The following is a 15544-nucleotide window of genomic DNA, read 5'->3' on the forward strand; positions in this document are numbered from 1 at the left end:
ACTATGCACGCCAGGGCCTTGACTGCATGCCCACACAAGACATGCTAGAACCTTGGTTGCGTGCCCATGCTGGGCTGCCACAGCCTAGGCAGCGTGCATGCCATAGCCTTGGCTGCATGATTAATGAAAGAAAAAATGCAATAGGTAACGGATGGTGTTACCAAAGTATATATAGCTTTATTTTTAATAGAAAATGCCCAAAACACACAGCTTTCGACAGCACCTTTTGAAAACAATGAAAAAACTACCCGCAAACAAAATCCATTCAATCATTCATGACTGGAGAAATTAGGAGTTTATTTGAAAAGAATGCTTCCAAATTAGCCACCAAAAGTTCACATAAAGCCTTGGAAGATTCAGAAGTAAGGGATGCTTGGTGGGGTGACAGCACAACATTATCCAATGCAAAGAGCTCTTTAGGAACATCAGGCTCATTCTCACACATCCAAGCCAGCACCTCCTATCTCACCTTGCACCAAACACCACACCATTACCTTCTCATCGACAATAGCCCCTCTTCCAACATTGATTAGGACTCCCTTTTTACCCAATGCCAACATGACTTCCTTGTTAATCATGTGGCGGGTTTGATCATTTAATTCACAACAAATGACTAGGGCATCACTGTTAGCTGCAAGCTCAACAACATTGGAATAGAAAGGGTATGAAACAAATGGTTTTTCCTTCCTTGAGTTGTACAAAATTATACACCCAAAAGCCTCAAGCCTTTTCGCAACTTCTAAGCCAATGCTTCCCAGTCCAACAATCCCAACTCGCTTGCCTCCCAACTGAAATCATCAATTATATCATTAAACATTAGATTATATAATTAAAAGGAATCATATAATCATTAATAAGTTGTTAATTTTTACAGATTTGTAAGTGCTAAAAAAAATTTATAAATAATTGCTTCGACTTTCAACATGCGCAGCAAATTATGATTTTGTAGCCTCCAATATATATCTCTTTCCAAACCCAACACTCAAAAAATAATTTTTAATTTTACTTTTTCATAATTCAATAGTTACAATAATATGGGATTTAAACCCTCAAGTAGTTATAAGTAACGCTTTTGGCCCAAAAAATAAATTTAGAATTACAATAGAAATATTTCAAATTTTACCATGTAAATTTTATAGACAATAATCTCACTAATTTAACATTTATTTGTACCACCAATCATCATAATTTGTAGGAAGTCAAACAATTTTCATAAAATAAATAAATCGTGTAGAAAATAAAAAGAAAGATATTTATAAAAATAAAAAGAGTAAAGAGAAAGATGACCTTGGAACCAAGAGGATAATCGCCTGTGCTAGCCCAAAGGCCTTGCTTAACATACCGATCGGCAGCCGGAATCTTTCTAAGCAAATCAATCAACAAGCCCACGGCCACATCGGCCACATCTTCAGAATTCCAGTTCCCAGCATTAGCTACACGGATTCCACGGCTGCGGCACTCGTCCAAGTCAATGTGATTGAGGCCAGCGCTGGGCGTGACGATGAGGCGCAGCGAGGGAAGCAAACGGAGGACACGAGCGGTGACTGGGTAGCTGATGGTGGAGAGCATGGCTTGGACTGAGTTTGCATGGGTGGTCAAGAACTGGTCTAGAGGAAGTGGCGACTCCCATGCTTTCAAGAACTGGAACTTGTGGGAGTACTGAGATTGGAAGTTTGAGAAGGATAGAGGTGGACGGATGACCAATACTTGGGGTAAGTCTTGAGGTTGGTGATGAAGATGAGCATGAGCATGAACATCATCACCATCATGATGTGCCATATGTATGTATTTTTGTAGGACTTTGATCCTCTGTAGTCTGTGTGATTGATCTTGATCTTGCCTAATTTATATTTCAAAGGGTAATTTGCTTTTACTTTACAGAACCCAAAAAATATACTAAACAATAAAAAGCACTCTTCATTAAATTAATCAATCAAAAAAAAAAAAAAAAACAAAACAAAACAAAACCCCTTAACGTTGTTTGCTAGGCGCTTTTTGTTTTGTTTTATTTTTTTTTGTTTTGTTTTTTCTTTTTGATATCTTGGCCACTTAAAAATAAGAAAAAATGAGGAGGTATACCATGGGTTGAAAATTTTCTCTTTCTGAGGTGGATCCCAGATGCATCAGATCATATGTATAAAGTCCACTTCCATATAAGAAAACATTCATCGATGAATAGTATACCTCCTCAAAAACCCCAACCCCCATCTCATCCCTCTATGTTTGAAGATGTTAATTGGCCAATTTCCCTTAGGCCTCTGCCTCCTTTTGAACCCCTTTAATAAAGTCTCACTTTTACTTAACCCAAAAAAAAATAATAGTAATACAACAAAGCTACTAGCCTACTACACATACATCCTAAAACCATGCCAACTAGCAACAACAACATATAGAAAACACCAACTATAGGGAAAAATATACCCTGCCATGGGTATAACTTCTCCTACTACACAAGCTGCAATGCAACATAATTATTAAAGTGTATTGATTCTCTCACACGTGATATTAATGTACATTATGTAAATATCACTTATTTCATAATTTAAATGTGGACAATCTAGTCGTTGTGTGTGAGAACAATTATAGATTATTTAGGGCCCGTTTAGTATATGTGTTTAAACACATATTTTCAATTTTTAAATAATATTACATGTATTTTGATATACTTTTTCAGCCACACGAATTTTCAAAAAAATTCAAAACTGTTATTTAAACACGCGTACCAAACGAGTTCTTAATCATTAATAACCTGAGAAAGTAAGGGTTTGTTGGAGAAGAATGCTTCCAAATTCCCTACCACAATTTCACGCATACTCGTGAGGGTCTCATGAGTAAATGCACCTCTATGTGGCGACAACACGATATTATCCAAGGCAAAGAGCTCTTTAGGAACATTAGGCTCATTCTCAAATACATCCAAACCAGCACCTCCAATGTCGCCCTGCACTAAACACTGCACCATTTCCTTCTCATCAATAATAGCTCCTCGTCCAACGTTGATGATGACTCCCTCTTTTCCCAATGCCAATAAGACCTCCTTGTTAATCAGGTGGTGGGTTTGATCACTTAAGCCACAACAAATGACAAGGGCATCGCTGTTAGCTGAGAGTTTAACAACATTGGAATAGAAAGGGTATGAAAATGACTGTTTCTGCTTCCTTGAGTTGTACGAGATACTGCAGCCAAAAGCCTCAAGCCTTTTAGCAACTTCTTGGCCAATGCTTCCTAATCCAACAATCCCAATTCGTTTGCCTTTCAACTGTAATCATCAACATTTATTCTTGCATTAGACTACATACAGATATATATCAATAAGCGGAAAGGTGATTGACATTATACTATGCACATCCCTAACACTGGCCCATTGCAAGCCAAAATCATAAGAAACGCAAAGCAAGGTTTCCAATGTGATCTTTTCATGATTTGTTTGTATTACAGACGTAATAGGAAATAAAATCCTTCTATTGTATTACTTGTAATACTAGCCGCATTACGTGTGTGTTTAAAGGGTGTTTTTTTTTTAAAAATATATATATATATATATTTTTATTGTCAGCAGTTTAGTTTAAGTATAAAATGAGTAGATTTCGTTTAAGTCAAATTGGTAAAATCTCTTGTTATTAAATAAAGGATTTGGTTTCCAATACTAAAAACCAATTGGTATTTCAATGTTCAAAACTTATGACTTTTACACCCAACCGCATGCCACCATTACCTTTAAACTGTCTTGATCACTTCATTCACTTTTGAGTGTTAACAAATGCTTAGTTACTTTATTAATTACAAGTACCATGCATTCAAATATGAACTGTTAACAAATTAAGGAACAACTTGTGTTTTGGTGTTTATCAACCCGCTTTGACCTAGCACTTTCCCCGATTAAGAACTAAACTGTTGAAAGACATAAATCATCACTACACCTAGGGGGTGGAACCACAAGTATTCTACCCCACAAAAAATACATATATATATATATATATTTATATATATAAACATGTGAGGAATTTGGCTTACGAAAAAAAAAAGAAAGAAAGATAACACCCTCCCCAACCCCCAAAAAAGTCTCATGATTGTCTTAAAAAAAGAATTAAGTAATAGGTTTAGAAACAAGTTATGTTTGCGTATTAAATTTCATTTTTATTGGTAATTTATATTGAAATTGAAATTATTAAGAATTTGATACCAGATATGCATGATAATAGTTAAAATTTACTCTAAGAATATCATTACCAAGATATAGCTTTGATAAGAGGTAAGATAGAAGGTCTTTTTTTTTTTTTTTTTAATAAAACATACTCGCTTCCTAACATAAATTCGATTCCACATTGGACTACACTAAAAAAGGGGAAGTAATGCTTACCGAACATGCATTTTTGATTCTCTTCATTTGTTTTGAAGTAAAATTTTTCTGAAAATTTTTCCCCATTTTCAAGTGTTTGTTTGCAAGTAAAATATAGTTAAAGTTGTAAAATATTTTCTATTGACCATGAAATCCTTTATAAAAAGTTGTAAAATGTTTATTTTTAAAATTTTGGTAAAATATTTTACATACAAAAATACACAAAGGCTTTCCTAAGTTCCCTCACCCTATATGATAGCTAGGTCACTAATCTGATGAGCTGGGAAGCCAGTGCCGACAGTTCAGTGGTCAGAGCCACCACTCTAACGACTTGTGTTAAGGGTTTGGTCACTAGAAATACTGTTTTTAGCAATCGGTGTCAAATGTTCAATAACCAAAGCCATTGTTCTAGCCAGTGGCGACTCCAAGAATTTTTTTCAGGGTGTTCCTCAATAAGTATAAATTACACAATCTAATAAAAAAATTGTATATTGACAACAACAACAATAAAAAAACACGCAAATACATAAAGTTTACAATTGCCTTTAACGTGATTTTCTTATCAAATATTTGTCCATAATTCTAGCAAAAGAATAAATAATAAACTATAAGTTCATTTGAAATATTAATAAAATTATTGATTATTGTTATTTAGTTGTTTCATTAATCTGTTTGTCTTTTATAAACTATAATTTGTTATATTGTTATTTCATTAATTATAAAATTATTAATTATTGTTTAGCCTAATATAATTTAATTTGTTTGTCTTTTATAATGTATTGTTTTATTATTGTTTAGCCTAACATAATTTAGTTGTTTAATTTGTTTATTAATTGTCTTCTATAATTTGTTAGGTGTATAATTAATATGTATAATGTAATTAAAAGTTGAGTGTGCCAATCAAATGATAAACCCAAACCTTAAATTATACTCATGTCAAAATGGCTCACACCGCAGATCCGTCGCGGCTACACCGCAGACCTTGCCGCCGCTTACACCGCAGACCTTGCCGTCGATCCACGCCGCAAACCGCCCTACATTTTCACACGATTTCCATTTTGGTCCCTAAATTTTTTTTTACCGCTTTTAGTCCTATCCTGAAAAAGCCTATTTTTTTAGTCCCTGCCGTTACATCAGAGACGGAAAATGCTGACGTGGCAAACGGATGGCACTGTTGGCTGACGTGGCCATTAAAATAATAATAAAAAATATTATTTGGTATTAAAAAAATTTAAAAATTAATTTATTAATTTTAACTAAGTAAAAAAATTAAAACAGAATTAAAAACAAAAAATTACATGGATTAAGATCTAAGAGGGTCAAGAACAAGAACAACAAGAACACAAATCCAAATCTAAAAACACAAACTCAGAAATTAAAATCCAAAAACTAAAATCTCAAAACCATCATTTTCTCAAACCCAGCCAAATCATCAAATCCTTAAAACCCAAAATACCAGATCAATCCAAAAATATAATGGAACCAATCCAACAAAAAAATCTCAAACTCAGAAAAACCATCTCATGCAAGCAAACCCAGCAAACCACCTCAAACATGAGTCTTGGTCGATCTTATTTCAGCTCCCAAAAATCTCTTCCCACTGTCGGATGCCGATTCTCCTCCCTCCCATCGTAAATATCGATGTGAGCACGCGCCGCCTCTTCCCTCATCTCGCCGCCGATCTGAGCACGCCACAACTCCCAAACCCAGTCGACTCTTCACCTCCCTTTCCCTCCCAAACCCATCCCGTCTCTTTGCCTCCCTTCCCTCCCAAACCCATCCCGACTCATCAACTCCCAAAAATCTCTCCCTCGAACCGATCTAAGCATTCCGCCACCGCCGCTGATCTGAACCCAGCCGTCTCTTCCCGCATCTCGCCGCCGATCTGAGCACGCCACAAGACCCTTTGCCTCCCAAACCCAGTCGACTCTTCACCTCCCTTTCCCTCCCAAACCTATCCCGTCTCTTCGCCTTCCTTCCCTCCCAAACCCATCCGACTCATCAGCTCCCAAAAATCTCTCCCTCGAACCGATCTAAGCACTCGCCACCGCCGCCGATCTGAACCCAGCCGTCTCTTCCCTCATCTTGCCCCATGGTTCACTTTTCTCAACCTTCTCTTTCTCTTCACAGTTTCCTTTTGTTAATTTCATAGATGATTTGTGTGTACTGNATTTCATAGATGATTTTGTGTGTACTGGTTTTATTAATTTTGTTGTTGTTGTTTTAGCCTCAAGGAGATTATATAGATCTTCACAGAAAGAGATATGGGTACTGCCTTGACCACTTCGAGCACAAGCTTGAGGTGGGTTTGCTTGCTTGAGATGGGTTTTTCTGAGTTTGAGATTTTTTTTTTTGTTTGGATTGATGATTTTGGTGGGTTTGAAAAAATGGTGATTTTGAGATTTTAGTTTTTGGATTTTAATTTCTAAGTTTGTGTTTTTAGATTTGAGTTTGTATTCTTATATCTGAAATTGTGATCTTGGATTTGAATTTGTGTTTTTAGATTTGAGTTTGTATTCTGTTTTTTTTTTTTTTGCCTGCTGTGGACTACTGCCGGTGGTGGTGGTGGTGTTGGTGGTGGTTGTGGGTGTGGTTGTGGTTGTGGGTGTGGCTGATGGTAGAGGTGGTTGTGGCTGTGGATGTTTTTTTAGTAGTGGAATATATTATTTTATTATAGTGATTATATTATTTTATTGTGATGTTTATATTATTTTATTGTGTTGAAAGCTAAAATAGATCCACTGCTGTAGCATGTATGTAGGTAAAATAGATAAAGTAACTTTTGGTGGAGCTAAAAAGCTAAATTTTTAACTTCATGTGGATGCTCTTACATTCAAAATACTCACACATAAAATAATCGTAAAAAATGTACCTAAAAGTTGTGGTCCTAGTCACCTAGAATTACTCTTTTTTTCTTCCCGATGGTGCGCAGCTTCATAGTACCTTTGCAGGCTCAGACGCATTCAGTCATTCGCACTTTCCAATTCTCCATCACCGTCATGAGGGGACTCAATGTTTGGCCATTTGTCAAAGTTAGCATAAAACGTGCGTGTGAAATTTTGAAAGCTCAACACTTCCAAGTCAAACCTCAATCTTCGCGACATATCTTTATATATAAAAGAGAAAACATTAGGTCAGGCTTGGCGTAAAACACTGGTTTTACGCCAGCCAATAGATGTTTGCCACATCAGGTCATCACTTAAAGAAACAGAATGGCTTCAAAAAAAAAAAAAATTTCACGCTCACAGCCTCTGCTTCCTTCGCGTCGTTCACCTCTGATTCCTCTGCTTCCTTCATGCCGAACTTCCACCACTGTCACACAGATCACCGGAGTAGAATGATTTCGAAGAAGAAAGAGTTCTCGCCGTGCCCACTGCTCCCTCCTCTGGGGTTGTGCCGTCCTTTGCTTGCTCGAACCTCCACCACACCACACACCGAATCACACCGCCACACAGGGCGTCGGAGCTGTGCGTGGAGCTTGTAAACATACTGGAGCCGCCGTGAGCTAAGATCCAACGGTTTTTTTTTCATGATTTGCCCTTTTTCCCAATTTTGATTTCGAATTATTTTGATGGGTTTTTCTGGGTTTATGGGTTTTGATTAGATTCCTAAGTGTTAGGGTTAAATGAATCTGATTGTAGTTCTTGGAGGATTGTAGTTCTTATAACTTTTAATTTAGTTCCTAAGTGTTAGGGTTAAATGAATCTGATTGTTTTTTGAAACTTACTTTTTTTTATGCAAATCATTATATCTTGATGGTTTTTGATTAGATTCCTAAGTATTAAGATTGGTTTTTGCTTATTTTTTGTTATTTTCGTTTGTGTTTTTTTTTTTTTTTTCCCTGTATAGGTTACTTTTGATTCATATTTAATTATTTATATCAACCTCTGAGTAATGCAATTGGGAAGCATATTGATTGTAATTTCTGGACACCACACAATATCCGGTTAATGTTGCCTTATATACAGAGCTAGAGACTTCAAATTGTGTGAACTAGCTGAATAGGAACATCATAGGCTTTCATTGGGCACAATACCAACAAATATTGCTATTCTTTAAAATTTTGATGAGCTACACATTGTGCTCAAGCTAATTACCTAAGCAGTCTTGAGATTGACGCTAAAATTGTCTTGTTGACTTCATAGATTAATGACATTAACATTATAGTTTTGATTACGTGTTCTTATTTTTTTTTTAAATGGAGATTTAATTTTTTTTTTCCATGTTTGGACCCAAAAGGTATCAGACTTCTATAAAACCTGTAATTGTAAAAATTAAAGCTAGATGTGAAAAACTAGAAGCCTAAAAGAGGTCTTTCTTCCTCTTTCCATGGCCTTGTTACATTTGTGTGAGCAGATCTTCAATGATCAAGATGATTTCAATTCATTGTCAATTTTATTTTCAACTAGATAGACTTAGTCTTAAATTGCGGTAATCTTACATTTGCACACAGATCCTTAGATTCAGCATGTTTCAGTGATTGATGTAGCTTAAAAGAGAAGAAAAAAATGCTTGTAAAAAGTTGGTGGACGTTCATCAAAATCACATTGCAATAGTCAGATGTTCTTGTCTTGAAATCGATCAACCTTGCTTCATTTGAACTTTTATTTTTTATTTATTTATTTATTTTTTTACATTGGGCAGCATCTTGAATACCTTTCCCTGCCCCATCATATATTATCTTCATTATGCAGGATGATACTTTCTGCAATGTCATCATCTTCTATTTTGTTAAAAGTGGGGATTGTATATGTATTGCATTTGTACGCGATTCTATCATATAAGAAGTGAAAGTTTGTTTGTTGGTTGCCATTTATGAGTTATGGATTTCTGCTATGAATATCCTGGTTGGTTTTATTATGATATTTATCCTAGCATTACCAAGTAACTCTAGCTCATGAACTTCTAGTTCCTCTATATTCTCATCCTTTTCAACTTTATCCTCTTTTACAATCTTTGTTTGCTGGTTATGTTCTCAAATGTAAAAACTAGTTTATGAGATTGGAAAATAGGGATATATGGCATAGTTATGTTTTTTTCTTTTACCAATAGAGAAAAAAGCTGCCAGTAATCTGCTTTGGTGAGAAATTCCCACAAGATAATATGTCTTGTATCTCTTGTCCTGCACTTTATTATCCATTAAAACCTATATATTACTCAGTTCATAAATTGAATTCTAATTATTTTGCTTCATCTTCTTCGATTAGATTGTATATAGATAGTTAGTCTTTGTAATCTATACTCACAACTTGTAATCTCTCTTTCATTTAATAAAATCTGAGTTTTATTTAGAGTGAGTCTTCAAGTTTTTACAATTATGCTTCCATGACTTTACAATTTAATATTTCTTATGTTTATTTCCTTATAATGGTGTTAGGGAGCAGAGCAACAAACATTTGTAAGTTCTGAAGGCATAAACCAAGCATTGTTAAGTTCTAAAGACATAAACCAAGCATTGTTTAGAGATGTCAGCTATGGAGGAAGATGTCTGTAAAAGAGTAAGGTGAAAAATGATTATTCTGGAGCAGATTACAAGGCTTGAAGAGATGGATTTTTAAATTTGTTCTTCTTCAAGGAATTTTACAAGCAAGAAGTTGTAATTATAATGTCTTCTAAATAAATTTTCGCACATTTATTTGGTCCATCTCAAAAGCAATTATGTACTGTTTACTTGAATTTTTTTTTTCAAGGATCGTTTTGGTTCTTCTCTAACTCCAGAGTTCAATAAATAAAGCAATAGCAAAATAGTTTTGTTATACTATGTAAAAAGATTATTATTGTTGATGGAAAAGTGTGAGGTGACAAACTGAAACACATAAATTATATAATGTTCTTGATATGGAGTAACTTCAGCGGCTGTTTTGACTGCATTCTTGTCACCAGAGTTGAAGCTTATCAAACATTTCTCAGCACCTTGAATTAACCCCAACTTCAATTTGTTATCATAGGCATACATGTACCATCAATACATATGGCATGTGGCATTAGCAGTGAGAAAATTATTGAAGCTTAATTCAATAGAGAAGCCATCATGATTGTTAAAAGTTAGTCACCAACACAGACAATATGGAAACAAATAAAAATCTCACTAAAAGTCATGTATACGGATTTATAGTCACTCTGAAAGTCATGTATACATATTGTAACATCAGCTTTTAAAAGGTTTTGATGAAGCCACTACATATCTGATGAACACCAGTTCACATTTCATGTTAGTTACATTTCAACTGATAAAATTATATAAGCATTATTGAGTAGTAAATATCTAGCCGAAGGCTACCAGACAAGTTTTCAAGACCAAGAAATCATGGTGAACAAGATACTAGCCAACTGCATAAAGGTTTCCAATAAACATCTTATTATATTCCACCTTTCAACACGTTTAAATTTCCTTGAACTGTTTCAAACAATAACAAAAAATATCTAAGCATTCAATCCACTTCAAATACACAATTATCTCCACAAGTGCCTTCACTTCTACACATTTATCTACAAAAAATTTCGTTCACTTCTGCACTTGTGCATTCTTATAGAACTTTGTAATTCTTCTGGATGTCTCACTTGCAGCAACCACATCTCAACAAGTGACATTTCATCAGAATTATTATCTTCATATATCTTTACCTCCCCTCCCCTCCTTCATATTTGTATGGATTATTCCTAATCTTCCCCTGATAGTAAAGGGCGATTGTGAAGGCAAAGTTGTCCATCCCTACAACAAGAGCAAGGAATTCACCATTAAAAACAGAAATAGCAAGTGGCTGAATTATTCTTAAAAATTTATTCTACTATTTCAATACATATTTAAAAGTGATGGAAGTAGTATAATAAGACAATTAGTGTCTAAGTGTGAAGATTAGATGAACGGTAAGATGAAGGTGATAAAATGCAGTAATCAGTAGCCATCTAAACTAAAACCAGTTTCATGTGGCGTACATGCTAACAATTAATGAATGTATAAAAGCATTGAGCATATCATGCTCTTTCATATGCTGATGCATTCCTGCACCAATGCCACCACAAAGACATACATAGAACAAAAAGAATAAGTGAGCAACAGTAGGTCCACAAGCAAAGAATTATGGTATGACTGTTACAAGGAATAGCCTAGATTTTGACAGGTCCAAACAGCAGAAAGAAAAATCCTGTAGTTGACACAAATTGCTGGTATATAAGGCTTTTCCCTAGCTAATTTTTTTGTGAGGAGGGGGGGAATCTGAAAATTTTCCATAAATCTTACTAAGCTAATAACAAACTAAAGATTGTTGGAAACAATGCCTATCTCCAAAACAGAATATTAGCTTAACAATTATTGCTGTCACATTAAGCAGCTTATACTACAGGCCCCAAGCCAGTGCCTTGGGCCTCTCACATTTTCCATTCTGAACCAACAACCCATCTCGACTCTTCCAATCATGAGGTAGGGGTTCACATTTCTCAACCAAGATACAGCAGAACCTGCAAAATACTTCTGGACAAAACCCAGAACCAAGCTTGATAGAGAATGAGTACAGCAAAGCTAGCTTTTTTTCTCACCCAAATCTTGATTCGCATGTATTCTTGTTTGACTTATATTACAGGTTTTATAGAAGTCTGATACCTTTTGGGTCCAAACATGGAAAAAAAAATTAAATCTCCATTTAAAAAAAAAAATAAGAACACGTAATCAAAACTATAATGTTAATGTCATTAATCTATGAAGTCAACAAGACAATTTCAGCGTCAATCTCAAGACTGCTTAGGTAATTAGCTTGAGCACAATGTGTAGCTCATCAAAATTTTAAAGAATAGCAATATTTGTTGGTATTGTGCCCAATGGAAGCCTATGATGTTCCTATTCAGCTAGTTCACACAATTTGAGGTCTCTAGCTCTGTATATAAGGCAACATTAACCGGATATTGTGTAGTGTCCAGAAATTACAATCAATATGCTTCCCAAATGCATTACTCAGAAGTTGATATAAATAATTAAATATGAATCAAAAGTAACCTATACAGGGGAAAAAAAAAAAAAAAACACAAACGAAAATAACAAAAAATAAGCAAAAACCGATCTTAATACTTAGGAATCTAATCAAAAACCATCAAGATATAATGATTTGCATAAAAAAAAAGTAAGTTTCAAAAAACAATCAGATTCATTTAACCCTAACACTTAGGAACTAAATTAAAGGTTATAAGAACTACAATCCTCCAAGAACTACAATCAGATTCATTTAACCCTAACACTTAGGAATCTAATCAAAACCCATAAACCCAGAAAAACCCATCAAAATAATTCGAAATCCAAATTGGGAAAAAGAGCAAATCATAAAAAACAAACCGTTGGATCGTAGCTCACGGCGGCTCCGGTATGTTTACAAGCTCCACGCACAGCTCCACCGACCTGTGTGGCGGTGTGATTCGGTGTGTGGTGTGGTGGAGGTTCGGGCAAGCAAAGGACGGCACAACCCCAGAGGAGGAAGCAGTGGGCACGGCGAGAACTCTTTCTTCTTCGAAATCGTTCTGCTCCGGCGATTTGTGTGACGGTGGTGGAAGTTCGGCGTGAAGGAAGCAGAGGAATCAGAGGTGAACGGCGCCAAGGAAGTAGAGGTTGTGAGCGTGAAATTTTTCTATTTGAAGCCATTCTGTTTCTTTAAGTGATGGACTGACGTGGCAAACATCTATTGGCTGGCGTAAAACCAGTGTTTTACGCCAAGCCTGACCTAATGTTTTCTCTATATAAAATTATCACTAGTTCCATCGAAAATGTACACAACAATAGCAGAAGATAAATTGGGTCAATTCCCATTTTCTTAATTTCGTAAAGACAACCTGTGCACATTTTATAAAAAATTTCCCTGAGCTTTCACTCTGGCAGTGATCGTATTTTTGCCGACGCCAATTTTTTTTTTTTTAGAAGATTTGATAATTTGATAATGTAAAATAATGAATATCAGAGGCTGTGGCTCCTTCAATGTTGTTTCAAGCCTTCAATGTAGTTGGAAAAGTAAGGGAGATGGGAAGAGGATAGAAGGAGAAAAAAAAATGTTTTTTTTATTATTTGCTGGCGTGTCAGATCAGGATTCGCTGGCATAAATCAGTCCTTTTACGCTGGCTCCTGACCCGATTTAATCTCTTTTTGATAACGCACAGATAAAATTATTCATTTTAATATCAAACTTTTTAAAATAATGTGCAAATGATGTAACATGCGGATGCACATCTCAATAAAACGATTTTGGGATGGTGGTCATATCTCTGACTTTAATGCTTACATTTAAAAAATAAAACCAATTCTTTAATGCAAATAATTCAGCTTTGAGATTTAATCTCTTCAGCTTTTTTTTTCTTTTGTAATTTTTTATTTGTTCGGGGAGAACCAAGCAAGATACTGATTTTCAATATTCTCGTTTGATTTTTTTTAAAGTTTTTAATACAATATTGCGTTTATATTATTTTTATAATAAATTTTAAGTAGTAAATTATTATTAATTCTTAGAAAAAAGTTGTTAATAATTTTAATTTGAACTCAATATTAAAATTATTTTTTTTTCTAAAAGAAATTAATTTTTTACTACAATTATTAATTAATAATAGTATTTAATTAATTAGGTAAATATGTGACAAGTATTGATTGATAGAGTATAGAATAAAACAGAAAAAATAGGACAAAAGTTTTGGATGACATGATATAAAGATTAATCGTAAGCCTCTACAATTTTTAAGAAGAAAATAGAATATATGTGAAAGCTTTGTTATGTTCGGCAGTTTGTCTATAAGAAGAAGGCTTTGAACGACCCAATATTCTCCAAACCTTCCTATTCTCTGTGTGTGCTTCGGTCAGAGAGAAAGATAAAAGATGGGTTCCATTACAGCAGCTACAAAACCTCATGTAGTTTGTGTAGCATACCCACTTCAAGGTCACATAAACCCAATGATCAAGCTAGCAAAACTCCTCCACCATAAAGGGTTTCACGTAACTTTTGTCAACACAGAGTACAACCACAAACGCTTACTCAGGTCTAGAGGCCCCAACGCCCTCTAAAAAAAAAAAAAAAAAAAAAAAAAAGAAGACTAATCGTATATAGAGAATTAGAGATCAAATAGAGACAGCGAACACCTTAGAACCGAGAGGATAACTTGTTTTGCTAGCCCAAAGCCCTTGCTTAGCAAATCGATCAGCAACTGAAATTTTCCTAAGCACGTCAATGAGCAACCCAACAGCCAAATCGGCGACGTCGCAAGAAGCCACGCTTCCGACAGAGGCCACCGCAACTCCCCGGCGGCGACACTCGGACAAGTCAATGTGGTTGAGGCCGGAACTGGGGGTGACAACAAGGCGCAGTGAGGGAAGGTGGCAGAGGAGGTCAGCTTTGATAGGGGAAATGCCACAGCTTAGCATGGCTTGCACATCACGTGCATGGGTGCTCAAGAATTGGTCTAGTAGGAGTGGTGACTCCCATGCTTTCAAGAAATGGAACTTGTGTGAGTATTGGGATTGGTAAAGATAGAAAGATTCTGGCGGACGAACAACCAAGACTCGCGGGAGGTGACTATGAATAATTCCATGAGCCATTGGCGGTTTAGAGCTTTGAGATAGGAAAGAAAGAAAAGAAGAATAGGAAATAAAAAGCACGTGTTCTTCGTTATGAACTCTTGGGCAGAGAGCCAACAGAAGCAAGATGACAGTCTCCCACACAAGCGTAAGTACAGGACTTCCGGAAGATCTGTATTATTGAAACGGACAACTTTTTACAGCTCAGAGTGTATTTTGCATCTTTATGAGCTACATAATTGAACTAGCAACGACATTTTAGTCCCTTTTTTTTTTTGTTTTTTTTCTCGAATTTCAATTCAATCATCTTTCATCCATACTGTCGGTGGTGGACAATAAGAGGGCGTTTGGACTCCACGTTTTGTGTTTTCCCTTCTCTTCTTTTTTTTTTTTGGCAAATGAACAGTAAAATCACATGATTTTATTGTACATGAAACAAAAAATACTGTTCATGCATTGTTTAGCACTGTTCACGCACTAAAAAATATTAAAAATGAGTCCTACGGTATTATTTACACATTTAAAAATTATTTTGCTATAGTATTTTCAGTTTTTAGTTTCAGCAACAATAAGTTCAATCCAAACGGACCCTAAGTAAGAGTTTTACCCTTAAAGGCAATGCGTTAGTATACCATTTTAAGAAATTTTTTTATGAAAATGACAAAATT

At 35.3% G+C, this 15544-nt stretch overlaps 2 protein-coding genes and 2 long non-coding RNA genes across 4 annotated transcripts; 1 reads left to right on the top strand and 3 right to left on the bottom strand.

Moving 5' to 3' along the window:
* Positions 1–152: 152 nt before the first annotated feature.
* LOC112039830 (glyoxylate/hydroxypyruvate reductase HPR3) lies at positions 153–1920 on the bottom strand. The gene is given in 3 exon segments (XM_024072739.2): positions 153–440; positions 442–788; positions 1288–1920. Coding segments are annotated over 3 exon segments (1014 nt in total). The 5' UTR covers positions 1780–1920; the 3' UTR covers positions 153–265.
* Positions 1921–1941: 21 nt separating this feature from the next.
* LOC112039799 (glyoxylate/hydroxypyruvate reductase HPR3-like) lies at positions 1942–15206 on the bottom strand. The gene is made up of 2 exons (XM_065773969.1): positions 14442–15206; positions 1942–3259 (listed from the first exon to the last, which is right to left on the bottom strand). The coding sequence occupies exons 1-2, from the start codon at positions 14895–14897 to the stop codon at positions 2735–2737; spliced, it is 981 nt and encodes a 326-aa protein (XP_065630041.1). The 5' UTR covers positions 14898–15206; the 3' UTR covers positions 1942–2734.
* On the top strand, positions 7466–10186 carry LOC136067742 (uncharacterized). Its single transcript, XR_010629149.1, has 2 exons — positions 7466–7857; positions 9717–10186. It is a non-coding gene; the product is annotated as an uncharacterized LOC136067742 (long non-coding RNA).
* Positions 10671–13126, bottom strand: LOC111984108 (uncharacterized). Its single transcript, XR_002879901.2, has 2 exons — positions 12663–13126; positions 10671–11051 (listed from the first exon to the last, which is right to left on the bottom strand). It is a non-coding gene; the product is annotated as an uncharacterized LOC111984108 (long non-coding RNA).
* Positions 15207–15544: the final 338 nt, after the last annotated feature.

The sequence above is a fragment of the Quercus suber genome, unplaced genomic scaffold (assembly GCF_002906115.3).
Source record: "Quercus suber isolate HL8 unplaced genomic scaffold, Cork oak 2.0 scaffold_84, whole genome shotgun sequence".
Lineage (NCBI taxonomy): Eukaryota > Viridiplantae > Streptophyta > Magnoliopsida > Fagales > Fagaceae > Quercus > Quercus suber.